Below are 15790 nucleotides of genomic sequence, written 5' to 3'. Positions count from 1 at the left end.
TGCTGCTTTGTGCCCAAGTGTTGTGATGCAGGATTTAATTTCACAATTCCCAGTTTTCTTGTGGCTTCCTGGCGCAAAGGGGAACCTCGTGTCAGGGGATGCTCTCACTTGAGCTGATGTAGCTCAGTGGATTTTTTTTTGCAGATTGGATGTGTGTGGGAAGGCTGGGAAGACACGCTTGCTACCTGGGAATTGTCCAGTCCTGCACAAAAAAGTCCAGTGGTCATCTGAAAGCCATGTTTCTGTCCTCCTCTGAGTCCATGTCCTCTTGTTTCGTTCCCAACTTGAAGTGTGTGGCTTGGCAGGGCCCTGGGAGGTGCGTTCCTGTTGTCCCCGGCACCACCTACCCAGATTAGAATGTTCCCCTCTGCTTTGGAACAGAACAAAGAGACAGAGACACTGACAGAAAGGACTGGATGTGCGTGGCCTGCATTGGGATAGGACTGGATGTGCGTGGTCCGGTGTGGCCTGCAGTGGGATTTCATCTGTGGTATCTTGGAGTGTGCTTGCTGACTGGCTAACGTCTGGGAGAAACACCTTGGGGCTCAGTCTGGTGCCTGTTGCTGGGAGATGGGATTGAGCAGGCTGTAGGGAATCTGCTGGGGAATTGGAAGTGGTGCATCAAGCCGCCAGTCCTGGGGACTCAGGAGCCGAGGACAGCGCTCAGAGGAAGCTTATTTGCACAGTCTATACTCTAAGGAGTCAGAGCAGGCAGAGCTCTTCCACAAGGGTGGAAGGTTCTGAAAGCTTCTGCAGACGCTGTGTGACCTTGGCAGGCAGGGAACCTGGCTGCTTGCTCTGGTGATGGGTGTCCATTCATTCATCCTTCATCTCTCTGACCCTCCCTGCTGCATTTTTTCTCTTCCCCCCTCTCTCCCTTCACCTTTATTTTTTTTGTGAGTGATTCAGTGATTGTTAACATCAGTCAATGTTATTTCTGAGATCCTATTTGCATACACATTTGCATACAACCATGCCATAGTTCCATCGTCTCGTAAAGGGTAAAATCCATGAGTTAAGTGAGATCCTGGATCATGTCCACTCCCACTGAGACCCTGACACGCAGACCTCAGGTAGGCACTGATGGTGGGTAGGACTGCCTAGCTGGTCGCCCTCTCCACCCGAATGGTTTCCCTTGCACACTCCCTGGCTACTGTCACTTTAATCTATGTCTAGCTTCTTCTTCTTCTCTGCCTTCAAGGTCATGAGCAAAACAAGATCACGTAGGGCATGGTTTAAAAGTCGGTTCAGGGGTTGGTGCGGTCATGCAGTTGGTTAGGCTACCACTTGAAAAGCCAGAATCTTACATGGGTGCCAGCTGAGGTCCTGGCTGCTCCGCTTCTGATGTAGCTCCCTGTTGATGCACCTGGGAGAGCTACAGGAGATGACTCAAATGCCCGAGCCCCTGCCACTCACCTGAGACCCTGACCTGACCGGCCTGCTCCATCCCTGGTGGTTGTGGCCTTTAGGGAGTGACCCGTGCATGCAAGATCTCTCGCCTCTCTCTGCATTCTCTGTAACTCTGCCTTTCAAATCAAATAAAATTAATTCAAAATGTGACTTCTTTTTACTTTAATCCAATTTATTTATATCTGAGAGGCAGGGTGACAGAAAAAGGGAAGGAGTGGCGTGGGTCAGGGAGGGTGGATATATTCCATCCACTGATTCATTCTACAGATGACTGCTCTAGCCAGGACTGTGCTGGGACTCCCTCCAGGTCTCGCCTGTGAGTGACATGGGCCCAAGCACCTGGATCAGCTTCAGCTACCTCACAGATTCATTGGAGGGGAGCTGGATCAGAAGCAGGATAGCTGGGACTTGAACTGATGGGTGCTGTGTAATGGGCTGTGGACGTCCCAAGTGGCAGCTTAATGTGCTATGTCACAGCATTCACTTGCAGATGAAGTGAATGTTAACTTCCCTGGTCTTCATCACGTGACCCAGTTCATTGCAAAAACCCCTCTCGAGCATCCTCTTCTCATCACCGGTAGGGTCAGTTCCTCTGTGTGTCCGTGTGTGACTCCTTGAATCCAACTCTATCCTCTGCATACAGGCCTCGTCTAGTTGAGGGAAGGGAGGTGGCACAGAAGTCAGCGAATCGTGGGTTTAGACCCGGCTCAGGTGCGTGCCAGCCAAGTGGAGCAGGGCCTGTGGAAGGATATCCTATGTATTTGCGTATCATCTTCCTACCTACCAACCACCCTGTCAGCGATCAGTTGCGTATCTATCATCTGTTAACCTGTCATCCATCCATCAGCCAGTGACCCCACCCACACAGCGTCTACCTAGTGTCCAGCACTGCAGCTACATATCTGTGTGTATCCACAATCTGTGGCCCATTTCTCTCTCTCTCTCTCTCTCTCTATCATCACATAGCTCTTCTAACACACTGGGGAGGCCCAAGGAACACTGGCTAATAACCATTCACCTCTTTGGGTTTTTTCAAAATGTCCCTGTCCCCTCTTGTTTCCCATTGATGCCCCATGGACCATTGATATTTCTCTTTATCCTGGTTATCGTTTTGGCTTCCACCACTTTTACCCATTTTAGCTCCTGTCCTTGAAAATCAGTTACTCTACAATGAACTTTTCCCATAGTCAAGCTACAATTCCCAAAATATAGATTTCTGGAACTAGGGCAGTAAGTGTTTAAACAGCACCACGGAGAACTGGCTGTTGTCCTTGAAGTGACCCATATTAGCATTCATGCAGCCTTAGAGCACATTATCCAAGCATGACATACGTTGTTTATGTGTGTGGGCACACAGCGTTACTTCAAATATTTCATGGAGAAACAGAATTAAGAGCTTATCTCAATGAAAAAGAATCTGAGATCCATGCCTGGTGTTTTTCATAACAGTTTCCATGAAGTTGGGAAGATTTCATGTGTGTATAAAGTGTGAATGTATTCCAAAAACTTTAACAGGCTGCATGTAGAATGTCAAAACTTTTCAACAGAACTACAACCTTGATTCTTATTTAAATCAGTGGGCATTCTAGAAGAGTCTATATTGTTATTTGATTATATGTTGTTTTTTTCCATTAGCCAAGATGCATGTTTCCTAAACTATCAGATACAAGGACCAAAGCCTGCAGCAGTTTGCTGTGGACCCCTGCTGGGGTCATGCTACTGCTGACTTTTCACAGGCCTTCTGTGTCCTAGAGAGAGGAGGGACAGATGGTCTTGCAGGGAGAAGGGTCTCTGTCACCCTGTGGAGACCCAGGGTGCACACTGTGTCCTCTGACCTGGGGCTTTGCACACCTTGAGTCTGACTCCCTTCCAGCTGGCTGCTTGAAAACAGCTCTTGATACAAGCAGGGCCTGGAAGCCGGTTGGAACAGAGGAAAATCCATCTTGTTCCCTGGAAAACTTGTTCAGACGAGGATCTGAGGTTCTGGGAAGTGGGGGACTTGTCCTGTCTTTTGGATTCTTGGGAGAAAAAGGGTTGGATACCAGTGTCAGAAATACAAAGAATGAGACCCAGATGGGGCCTTCCTCCTAGAGCCGACGTTCGTTGTGAATCACACCTCACCTCCATTCACGTCCTGGATACCTGTGCCTTGTGGTTGCTCGTGGGGATCCCTGAGGTTCATTTAACCCTCTGCAAACCACAGAGGCAGAGCAGTGGGTGCCGAGCTTCCCTAACCGTTAGACTCATCTTGGAGTTTATTCAAGCACAAAGCCTCCTCAGGCCACTTTCTGGTGATCGGATGGCATGACTCTGTGATTGGGCCAGGAATTTTCACTACTAGCACAACTCCTTATCATCCTGGAAGTATCACAAATATAGGGCTTAAAATTGAACGCTCTGTCTGGGGTGATGGTTCTCCACCCTGGCTGCTCATTGCAGTCACCTGGGAGCTCCGATAGTGCCTGGCACCACGGAGGGCACACCAAGGACCAGTGAATCTCTAGGAGGGTGTGCAGTGCCCGGTGTGCTTCTTCAGGTCGCTAGCTGGTTGCGATGCTTGGTCCAGGCTGAGAATGAGTGACCACAGATGGGAGTCATGCTCTAAGGGCTATCTTGAGCTACTCATTGCCTCAGATGAACAAACGGGACGACCCTGTTACTGCGCACTCAGAGGACTTGAGGAATAAGAAAGGTGAACGCCATGTCATACAAGTGATGGACCTGAGGCTCTGACCTCTGGTTTCATTGCACTGGGGATTGCAAACGTACTCTGCCAAGGGTTCCACTTGATTTTTAAGGCTTCATGAGCCAGATGGTCCCTGTTGCTGTGGATCAGCCCTACTGTAGTGCAGGAAAGCAAGCAGCCGGACCATGGGGGAACAAATGAGTTTGGCTGTGAGCCAACAAAACTTTATTTATGGACACTGAAATTTGAATTTTATGTAACTTTCATGTGTCATAAAATATACTTAAATATTTTAAAATCTCAATCCCTTAAAAAATGTAAGAACCATTCTTAGTTTGTAGGCTACAGTAACAAGCAGTGGGATGTAGTTTGCTAAGACCTATTCTAGGTTGAGACAGTTAAGGCCTCATGGCCGAGGGGAGGGCAGATGTGGGAGCAAACAGCATCACACTTGTTATCCTGACAAACCTGTTCACATTAGGGAGGAGATTGCCTCCAATATTGCAGAGGCTCAATAAGTGATATGATTATTTGATGATTATGTGATGGATGGATGACTTTGACACTGATGATCTGTGCAGCGTGGCCTGGGAAAGCAGCTCTGTCTACACCAGGTTACATGTCCAGTCACTGGTCTGCATGCTTTACACACTTTAGCACATCTAATCTTCACTGAGCTCTGAAAAGCAGGTACTGCTATTACCCTATTTGAGGGGACATGATGGAAGAATGACTGGCTTGAGGGCACACAGTCCTGAGGCACGGAGGGGGCCTGTCCCAGGCTGCCTGCCTCCCAAGTCTGTGCTGGCTGCCGCCAAGAGGTTTTCTGTGAAGTAAATCTAATAGAGATCTCTATAAAATATGGGAAGAGAGGCGATTTCTGCATCCTCTGTTATTTTGGGGAGGAGAACTATTTTTTTTTCTTTTAGCATTGATAAATGTTAGTTGCATTTCACTGAAAAAAAAAAAAACTAATCATTTGAAAATATCCCCTCTTCTTGCAAGACCACACTTTGTTATGGTTGCTGTCTGTTATTAAAATCTATTTCAAAATTGGAAAATAGTACAGCTTAGGATGGCATTTCAGTACACGTATGTAGTTATATTTTGTATCATGTGATAATGCCTATAGAAGTAGTTCCCAACGGGGGGATCTTATTCCACATGGGGACACTTGGCAGTGTCAGGGACAATCTGCTTGCTGTACTTGCAGCGTAGGGGATCTGGTGGTGACAGGTTGAATGTGGCACTTGCGAATGACAGCCATGTGCCAAGACTTGTTCAGTCCGTGGTGCAGAAGTTGAGATTTTGCAGCCAGTGTTAAGTGTTGGCCTAGAGAAGCACACAGTAAGGCTGTGTGCAGCTGTTTCAAGATGGGCAGTAACTGCACATACACTCTACCCATCTAGGGATGTCACCTCTGCACCCTCCTCACTCACGGCTCTCAGAGCCATGGCCGACCTGCTGCTCATCCATCTAAACAGGGAAGTGCTTTGAAAAGGGGCATCTACTTTCCTGCTAGGACACACCCATCTTCATCTCACCTCTTTGTTCGGTTAGTTCTCACTTTGAGCATGTCCTTTATTGGCTGTGAAGAGGAGAAACACAGCCTGTGAGAGCTGCTTATCAAGCTCCACAGATCTTGGCAAAACTAGTGAAGAAACAAGGCCATGGAGTCCTGACTCCCACGCGCGGAGGCTGTGACTCAGAGATAACCACACAGATGCGTGGCAAGTGGACATGGGTGCCTTGGGGCCATCAACCAGAAAGGGAGAAGGGAAGCTTACAGTGTAGAACCAGAACTTGACGATGGGCGCGTTGTAGAATTCGTAGATTTTTCTGCCCAGGGGAATGAGGCGGTGCCTGCTCTGGACATCCTCTTCATCCTTCTTCCTGGAGGACTCCCCGTTGCTGCGTCCCAGCATGGCCTGCACAGAAGAGAAGGGCTCTGGGCAGCATGTGGTTCAATACACCCATTTCACAGTTGAGGATGCTCATAGAACTTCAGACACACAGGCCTCCAGTGATGTGCAAGCTGTATCCTTCCCAGGTGCATATCTGCGGTATACTCACGTGCCGTGGATATGTCCTCTCTCTGAGAGGGAAGGTGCTGGAATATTTCTTAACAATTCTCATTGACCATGGGATGTCTGGAAGATGTAGGTAATGAGGTCCCAGGATGAGAGAAGTCTTTAAAACCTCCTCTCCCCCACTCTCCCTCTGTCTCTGCATCTGCAGACTCTGTAGCCTTGTTGGGCCAGGGCCAGCTACTCAGTCTTAGCTCCCTTATGTGCATCTGGTAGACCTAAATTCCTGCTGGTATCAGTTTTCTGACAACTCCTGGGTTCTCTACCTTCCTCTGTCAACGAGATAGGACTAGGACAAGGATGCTGTAGGTAGGCCTGTCCTCCTCTCTGGATGTTGGTGATTCCCTGGGGTTACTCCCTTCCCGGCTATGACAGCAGCCCTGGCAACCACTCTGACGATCTGAGAAGACAGAATTGAGAAAGTCTACCTCTGTCCAGGTAGTGAGTGACAGGATGATTCCAGGATGGCGAAGAGTTCCAGGCTTTGGGGCACGTGGATGGAGCACTGAGTCCCATTTCACAGACTGACACTCTGAGACACTTGGGAAAAGTTTGGTTTCCTGTTTTGTTTGTTTTAAACTTCTCTGAGATTTAGTTTCTTAAGCTGTAAACTGGGGGTTAGTAAGAGCCCTGGCTGTGTAGGGTTGGTCTACAAGTCAGTTAACATCGGGAACTCAGTAACTACTTGAAAAATGCACACATTAACTCACCTTTAAAGTGAACTAAGAACTTCTCTGATATACTCCTGAGTGAAATTATTTAGTTAAGGTCTCTCACAAGTATATTTTTAAGAGCCTATAACAGCGTAGTTTCTGGGTTTCAATTTTTTGATATTATTTATGGCAAAGTTCCACAGTGTTCATGAAATGGTATATTCATTCAATGTGAGATTAGGGTAGGATATACCTGCTCAGGTATAACTGAGGATTTGGGACAAGAGTATGGGAAACAGGAGTTTAAAGTTCAGAAATCTAAGTATAGATAGCATTTATGTTTGTCTTGAAGTTGAGACTGGGACATAAAGAGACTAGGGCAACCATTGGGGAATTCAGGTTTCAATCCACCTTAACCTAAAATATAGAAATACTAGTTTTGACCATTTGGATCACTGCTTCAGTAACCACTGTGCAGGAATATGTAGCACTCGTAAATGATTTAGCAATAGGATTATGGGGCTCTGATAGTGAACAGGTAAGAGTTCACCCTAAGGCCCAGGTGAGCATTTACGTTGATAGACACAGCACACGAGAGAGCAACCAGCTCTATCAGGTCGGTAACTCATCTTCAGAAACTGTCACATGACTTTTTCCTTCTGCAATTTATAATGTTTTAACTGAATTACCCTGCTTTTGGTCTCTGTGTTTATCTTCTTGACAATACAATGCTATCTGGTGGCACAGAGCGATGGGAACAAAGGCATCTTGGAGAGGGGCCTTTTGGGGTAACCTTGAGGGGTGCTGATTTTTTCCCAGGAGAGTTGGTGCTGTACACACACTGGGACTTCATCAGACGAAGCACAGTGTGGAGATGTTTATCCAGGAACACATCACCACGGCTTCTTTGCCTTTATGATTCAGACATATTCCAGAAGGTCTGCATTTGTGGCAGGTCTGTCTTCTCATGAATAGAAGAAAAGCATTTTGGACATGTCATTAATTCTAACCTAAGCAGCATAACTTGCTGATTTTGTTTACTTTTTTCTTTATGACCAAACATTTTCTTTGACTCTCCTTAGATCACAATTCAGCATGGTCCAGATTAAAACCATACAGTCTAGATTGGGGAATATTCGCTGTCCGGACCCAGATGTCATGAAAATGGAATGAGTGGAGGCTGATATTTTTGTGTACAGTTTTGGAAGGACCAACGGAAAGTGTCCCACTCTGAGCTTAACACAGAAGCTCAAATAGCAGGCTCTGAAAGCAGTGGCAGTACCAACAGGCTGCGCCAGAGCCCTCGGGGGCAAGCCACAGACCTGCAACCAGGCAGGGATGCAATTTGCCATCAGTGTCAAAGGACTGCCATGTGAGAGACAATTACCCCACCTTGAGCTTGCCAGTCCCCAGGCCCTGCCTCGCCCTCCCTCTTGTTCGTGCTGGTTCATGCAGGAAAGCTGTTTCCCCAGGCTCTGTTTTGATGCTCACCCAACAATGCTAGCATCTGGCTGCTGGTAAGCAGGCTTTGCCCTCAGTCTAGACCTGCAGCTTGTCTTGTGGCCTGCTGACGGGGGCAGCTTCTCAGAGCTCTGCATGAGCAGGAAAGCTCCCTTTCTTCCCTGAGACTAGAGAGACAATGTGGGCTCAGCATCACACCACACTTGACCAGCAGGCCTGGGCCTCACTTTCTTGGTTTCTGTCTGTTGGCGTGGCAGACCCAATCAGTTGAGTACCTACCTGAAGGGGGTAGAAAATGGGAGGAGATTCCGTTCCCCATCATCTAGTGGCTGAACACATGGACAGAGGGGTCGATAGCTCTGGGTTGTACCCCCAGTTTTGGAGCCAATTTCCTGGGTAAAGCTGGACATTAAGCTGATTCCCAGCTTCCTTGTATAGAAAACGGGGGTAGTAATAGTGCCTAACTCATGCAACTTTGGTGAGGATTCATGGGGAAGTGTCCATGGGTCATTTAGTGCTGTTAGAACAATACTAGTGGCTGTTTTTCATGGATGGCAGTGTGCCACCTGTTGGTCTGACTAGTTCTCCTTGTTCCCTTTTGAAACTACGCTGTCCCCTGTGCTGGCGATAGGCTGATTCTCATGTGCAAGGTTATGGGATTCTACAGCTAGTTGCTAGGGGTCAGAATCCTGGCTCCAGAATACTCTTGCTTTTGCTGACATGCTTGAGAAAGATTTGGTATCTTTCCTACCCACGTTTCTGCTAACAAAGCATGGGTTCAGCGGCCAAATCTTAGGGAAGGCAATCTTTGATCCTATCGCAGAAATAAGTAGACTGTTCCAGAAAGTGTGGTAAGGCAATAAAAAGCTGGTGTTTCATTAATTGAGCCAGGGACTGTGCATTGCAAATACCAGTTTAGGATGCTCCTTTTGGTGGGAAAGATTTCCTACCTAAAGGAAAAAGATTTCACATGATGGCCCCGCCAGGACAGTCATGCAAAGGCCTGCAGTCACCCAAGCAAAATCAATGTTTATTCCTTCTCTTTATAGCTTCTGGTCATTAAAGCCACTGGTCACTGAGCAGAATGGTAGGGCGCCATGAAACCTATCAAGAAAGTCCTTGAGGATTGTGGCTCGATGGCTTCTAAGCCATGAAGTTTGTTTGTCCCTTTAAGACCGTGTGACATTTTTAGTCCCTGGATACAAGCTGGCAGCAGTCACACTGCTTAGGGAGGGCCTGTGGGAAGCCTCCCAGGCCCAGCTGCCCCATTCTCTCTGAAGAACAAAGCATTCATGTCCTATAATTACATGAGGGAGAGCTAATAAAAGCCTTCCATACAAAACCCCAAATTGAATTAGTGCTTTGTGTTCCTGACCCTGAAGACAGACACAGGCGTAGCCTCTGATGGGCAGAGGAATTTCAGCTCAGCGAGGCTGGCTGCACCTCAACCCTGGATTCCCTCTCTGTGCGGGTGTGCAAAGACTGCTGCGTGGCCTGTTGGATGATGGAGTTTTTGTGTTTTGAAAGTGTAGGGTGCCTTGCTTTGGGATTTCACTGGTTTGTGCTAAACCACTGGCTGGATTAAAACTTGTGCAATACAGAGACACTTATAATTTCCTGGTCTTCACACATAATGAAAGCCATTTCATTAGGAAGCCTGTTGGGAAGCTGGGGAACAGCTGCCTGATATCGGGGCACCTGCGGCAGCTGCAGCCGCACCCACAGGACAGGTGGCTTCAGGGCTTCTCCCTGGCGTTTCCTTACTGTCAGTTCCATGTCCTCTTCGTCCTTATCCTTCGTGGGCTTCTCGGGTTCCTCCGGCTCCTTCTCCTGCAGGTGGATTTCCTGAGCCTGGGTCATATAAGGCATGTCGTCTTTGTTCTTGAACTCCAAGCTGAGAATTGAAGGAGGAAGTAGAATTCCCAGAATTACCTAAAGTAATAATAATGATAATAATAATAATCACATTCAAAGGATTAAGATTAGGGTGGTTGCTTAGAAATCAGGCGTGTGTGTGTGTGTGTACCTGCACAGGGATCTGGATGTCTGAGTGGCTAAGCACACTGCTGTTAGAAGGGCCCTTTCATCCATATAGAACATGTTTTTGTAGTGGTGCCCCGTCCAATTCTTGGCAAAGCAAGCCATTTTGCTCAAATACATCCTATTCAATTAACAACCACTTGGCAAGGGGGAAACTGAGGGGGAAGAGCGACCTCATCTAAGACAAAGCAGGAAAGAATTGAGGTTTCCATTTCGCCATTAGACAGAACTTGACTGTGAAGTCAGTGCAAATACTGCATTTATTTGCCAACTTGTCAGGTGGAGTTGATTATGTCTTTCCTATTTGTAAAGGAAAAAAATGCTGTCCTAAAATACCTCAAGAAAGTTTGTGTGGGTAAAAAAAAAAAATCCTTATTTATTTCAGAGCGTTCCCCTTGCCTTGGCTAGGAATACAAGTACACATCTGTGCACACACAGCTGAATCCATACACCCCAGTGGGCTAGGCTATTCATTGAGAGCATTTCCTGGCAAGAATGCCCCAGAAAAGGCCTGTCCTGTATTTCCCTCCATGTCAACATCGTGTGCATCTGTCTCTGTAAGGGTTCTAGACATGTGGGCCTTTCTCCTGAAAGTGCTAGCCGCTTCTCACCTGTCCACCCTGTTAGAGAACACATCCATTTCTCAATGGCACTACTGCCTCCAACCTGTGTCCTGCAAGTCTTCTCCCACATATGCTCTCAGCCCTGCAGCGGTGCTGGGACACAGGCTCATGAAGATGGTCTTCACTGAGGAAACTTAGATCATAGGAGGGTCTGTGAGAAACCCTTAAGGCTTAGTCAGGCTGTTAAGCAATGAGGCAGGGACAGTTCACACTGAAATACCACAGGAACTCAGAGGCAGCCAAAGGGCCACGGAGGATCCTGAATCCTGCAGGCCTGGGAAGGTTCAGGTGTCTGGCTGGCAGCCTGCAGGAGACACAACACCTTGTCCTCGGAGTGCCAAAGCCAGATTTGGCTCTAGTGTCCAGGCTTGGAGATCACCAGCCAGGCCGTGATGGAACTCCCATCATCCACTTCATACAACTCGAACTCCTCTGCAGTGCTGAGCCAAGAGCCCACAGAAAGAAGGAATGACAGAAGGGTGTTGGCCCAATAAAATAATGGCCATCAGAGAGAGGGAGAAAGTGGGGATGTGTGGGTCAAAGTGACGATGTTCTGTAGACACATACAATGAAGAAGTTGATGTACAACCCAAGGAGTAGCTACACCATTGTACACCGCAAAATGGCTGCAAGTCCAGGTATTCTGATATCAGCAGGACCTAACGGGGGACTCCTGAGTGTCTCTCCCTCTCTCTCCATATAGCTACGAAAACCACCAGCTAGGAGAATCTGATGATGCTTGGGTTTTGGCAGCATGCTCTTGAATTACAGAGTACCCCCATCCCACTGTGGATTTGGCTTGGAAAACTCCAATCAACCCTCTGGCCCTTGTAGCCAACAGGACCTCCTTGGGCACACTGACCTTGAGGCCTGAGTTTTTGCGCATGCGGAGGCGGCCCATCCACATGTCGGTGAGCAGCATCTGGCTACATGTGTGGGCAATGAAGTCACGGTGCTTGGCAGCCACAGCGAGCTGCAGGCAAGTGGCGTTGCTCCAGTTCTTCAGCTCATACGTCAGCAGCTTCATGGCCAGCTGCTCGTCCTGCTTGTAGGACTGATCCAGGAGCTCCACTGCCAGCTGGCCAAAGTCCCTGGAAGTAAATGTGCAGAAGAATCCTTCAAGCCGGAGCTAGAAGATGCACACTGCCAACTGCATCAGGTGGCAATGGGCAGAGCAGTTGTTTCATATGGGGTCTAGTCTGTTCATGAGTCACCCAGCCCATATTCATGGAGCATCTACTGTGTGTCAGTTATCGCATGCAGAGCTGGAGCCGTGAGGCAAACCAGCTATAGTCCTGTGCTCACTGAAAACAAGGTGAAGAAGGAGGAAGAAGCCGGTCAAGCAGGGAGTACAGGCTGTCTTCTTAAATGGGACTGACCTCACTTCAAACCTGGGTGCTGGCACCATGGCACAGCAAGCTAATCCTCCATCTGCGGCGCTGACATCCTATGTGGATGCCAGCCAGTTCAAGTTCCTGGAACTCTGATTCTGATTCAGCTCCCTGCTGTGGCCTGGGAAAACAGTGGAGGATGGTCCAAGGCCTTGGGATCCTGCACCCATGTGGGAGAATCAGAGGAGTCTCCTGGCTCCTGGCTTTAGACCAACCCAGCTTTGGCCATTGTGGCCATTTGGGGAATGAGCCAGTGGATGGAAAATCTCTTTCCTAACTGACCTTCTAGTAAAAAAATAAAATAAAATAAAATAAAAAGTCTTCAAAAGCTACGAATGTACAGCTTCGCACAAGTTACTTAAAATCTCTGAGTCTCATTTCCACAGCGGGGAGAAGCTCTCATTGGACCTAGGGCAGTTGATAGGATGCGAGTGTATGTTCACGTGTCTGCAGGGGCCTCTGTGTACGCAGCACTGCACAACGAAGGTTGAGAGGTTTTGTTCACCTTCCATGTGCACTAGTGGGATGATGCTACATTCCTTGAGTTTTGGGCAGCTCAGTTTCTCCAGTCTTTGGGGCCTTTCCAGTCTTTGGGGTCTCCCCAGTCTTTGGGGTCCCTCCAGTCTTTGGGGTCCCTCCAGTCTTTGGGTTCCCTCCAGTCTTTGGGGTCTCCCCAGTCTTTGGGGTCCCTCCAGTCTTTCGGGTCTCTCCAGTCTTTGGGGTCTCCCCAGTCTTTGGGGGTCCCTCCTTCCGTTTCTCCCCCGACTACTCTGCTTGCTGAGCTGGCCAACCTGGAGTTGTGGTTCAGCTCCTGGGAAATGTCATCCACCATGTCATTCTCAGAGGCCTCGTGAGCCATGGCCTTGCAGAGCTTACAGGCCACCAGGGCCTTGGCCATGGCCTCTTCCCCGTGCTGCCAGAAGAACAGCGCCATCTTCTGCCGCTTCATGAGCACGGCCCACACCATGAGCTCGTGGAAAGGGAATGGGAAGTGGTTGATCTCAGGGTCATCCAAGTCAATGTCCACCTCTTCCTCGCGCTTCTTGGTGGTCTTTCTTCCTCGCCTCAAGGGGATATCATCCTATGGTTTAGGGAAACACATGTAGGCAGAGTTGGATCTGTTACTTTTAAGAAATTACTGTATATCTTCTATTGACTTGACTCTGGATACACTGGAAAGAGCTCACAAAGGTACCATGCCCAACACACGCTTAAGTATAAACCTAGGGGAACATGCACATTTTACACTTAACAATGGATTCCTTTTTCATTTCACTTTAGTCCATTTCCTCTTCTACTCAAAGGATTATTTGTATTTTATTGCCCTTCTCTGTTAAAAGGACAAGGGCACTCTAGACTTGCACCAGCAAATACGATAGCTACATGAGCAAATCATTGGAAGTGGATCCTCTATCCCCCATGAGATAGATACATTTCTGAAGCAGTTCTGGGCTTTTGTAAACATCCACAAACTTTTTTTTTTTTCTTACTGGAATTTTTTGCTTCCTAGGTTTCCCATTTACCATAACCTCATGGTGGAATTCGTAAAGCTTTTGTGAACAGCATCCATGGACGTAGGCAATGTTTGTCCCCGCCACCTTTTTTTGCAGTCATATCCTAAGTTCTATCACTGAAGTAAACTTACAGATGTGTTTTCAAAATGCATAAAGAGGAAAAATAATTGACATACACACACACAAATTGAGCAAATATTTACCTCCATTCCAAGCAGTTTCAAGGCTTTGGGCTGTTAAAAAATATATTGCAATCAAAGTTAGACCTTTTGTTGCTAGAGAGGTAAGAAGAGAACCCTATAGCACATGTTTAGCAAGTAACATAATGCTATTGTGATATTATTTGTTTTATTTCATTAAACAAGAATACCGCAAGGAAAATTTATTTCCAGAAATTCTAAGACATGTAAGGATTTAGTGGTTTTGAGGAATCACAGACAGGAAAGTGGCAAGTTACCAAGAGATTGGAGATAAAACCTGTGGTTTATAATGTGTCCGGTGACCAAGCTCTCCCTCACTTTCTTACAATAGTCCTGCTTGGCTGACATGTCCATGGCATCCAATACTTGAACAAATGCTGTGGTTCTCAGTGTGCCCTCCCCAAATGTGTGTGTTGAAAACCTCATCCCCAAAGACAGGGTGTCAGGAGATGCACCCTGGGGGAGCTAATGAGGTCAAGAGGAAAGGCTTTCACAAATGGGAACAGCGTGCTTGTAGAAGAGGCCCACTGGAGCCTGCATATTGTTCCTGGACGTGAGGCAGAGCTACAGTCACTGACTATGAACAGGAAATACCCCCTCACCAGGGCCGCATCTGCTCATGACTTGATCTTCAGCTTCCCAAGGCTTTAGAACGTTAAGCCAATTGTGTTGTCTCTAAGCCACCCAGTCAACAGCATTTTATTAGAGAAACTTGAGAAGACTAAGATGGATGAGCAATCCAACATTCAAAAAGATCAAATTAGAGATTCCTCAAGTCTCTGTTCTCTGAGGGCTTGGGACACTATTGTCATGGCCATCTCCTGGCATACAGAGCAAGGGCGAGTGGGCCAGAGGGCAAGTGCCTACAGTGCTCAAAGTTGCTTAAGGGTATCAGCCCCTGGAGAGGCATCATCGGTCATGTGGGATCGTGTGAGGGAGGCACAGGCTGTGCAGAGAGAGATCAGCACAGCACAGACCTCGTTTCCACTCAAGGTGGAGATTCAGCATTACATGTGGGGGCAGGTGTCCCAATGCTATGCTTCTGGGGAGTAAAGAAGTTGTAGCTAATTAGGAAGTGTTTTTTCTTCACCTGATATGGTGTTTGTTGTTATTGTTTATTTTACAGATTCTATTCATTTGAAAGTCAGCTAGAGACAGAGAAAGTCTTCCATCTGCTGGTTCACTCCCCATATGGCTGCAATGAGCCAGCCAGAGACTCCAGTCCAAAGTCAGGAGTCAGAAGATTCTGTTGGGTCTCCAACATGGGTATAGCATCCCCAGGCCTTGAGCCACCCTCCCTGCTTTTCCAGGCATATTGGCAGGGAGTTGGATCAGCTTCTGCAACAAGCACCCACGTGGGATGCAGGCATTGCAAGCAGTGGCTTAAATCACTTTGCCATTGTGCTCACTCCAATGCTATTCTTTTTAAAATTAAGAACAAATTTTAAACACATTTAAGAGCTGATCACTCTATGGAGAGTAAGAAGCCACACCCGGAATCTCCCATAGCTTGGTCCTCCCAGAAGGACTCAAATTTGGTAGAAGCCTCACCCTTTTGGGACCGAAGAGATTGTGGTAGAGGGTTCGGAAGCGCTTGCGTGTGTAGTTGCAGCGATAGGCGCCGCCCATCAGATACTCGATGACCAGGCCGATATCAATCAGGCTGATTCTGTAGTCGGGAGGCAGGTTCCCCTAACCGGGAAAGAAGGAAACAGACACACACAC

General features: G+C 47.6%; 1 protein-coding gene across 8 annotated transcripts in view; it reads right to left on the bottom strand.

Moving 5' to 3' along the window:
- TRPM3 (transient receptor potential cation channel subfamily M member 3) overlaps positions 1-15790 on the bottom strand; it is a 409651-nt gene that overhangs the window by 53092 nt on the left and 340769 nt on the right. For 5 of the 8 annotated variants that reach the window (XM_040980946.1, XM_040980944.1, XM_040980942.1 and 2 more), the window contains 6 exons: positions 15617-15757; positions 14069-14098; positions 13143-13432; positions 11823-12051; positions 10062-10229; positions 5884-6024 (listed from right to left, as the gene is read on the bottom strand). In XM_040980946.1, coding sequence (XP_040836880.1) covers positions 5884-6024; positions 10062-10229; positions 11823-12051; positions 13143-13432; positions 14069-14098; positions 15617-15757 — 999 coding nt within the window. The remainder of the gene's footprint in view (positions 1-5883; positions 6025-10061; positions 10230-11822; positions 12052-13142; positions 13433-14068; positions 14099-15616; positions 15758-15790) is intronic. The other 3 variants (XM_040980945.1, XM_040980947.1, XM_040980950.1) reach the window with 1 other exon arrangement.

This window comes from Ochotona curzoniae, unplaced genomic scaffold (genome assembly GCF_017591425.1).
Source record: "Ochotona curzoniae isolate NIBS_2020 unplaced genomic scaffold, NIBS_Ocur_1.0 contig_3502, whole genome shotgun sequence".
In the NCBI taxonomy this organism is placed as follows: Eukaryota; Metazoa; Chordata; class Mammalia; order Lagomorpha; family Ochotonidae; genus Ochotona; species Ochotona curzoniae.
This window is presented reverse-complemented; position numbering and strand designations above follow the sequence as displayed.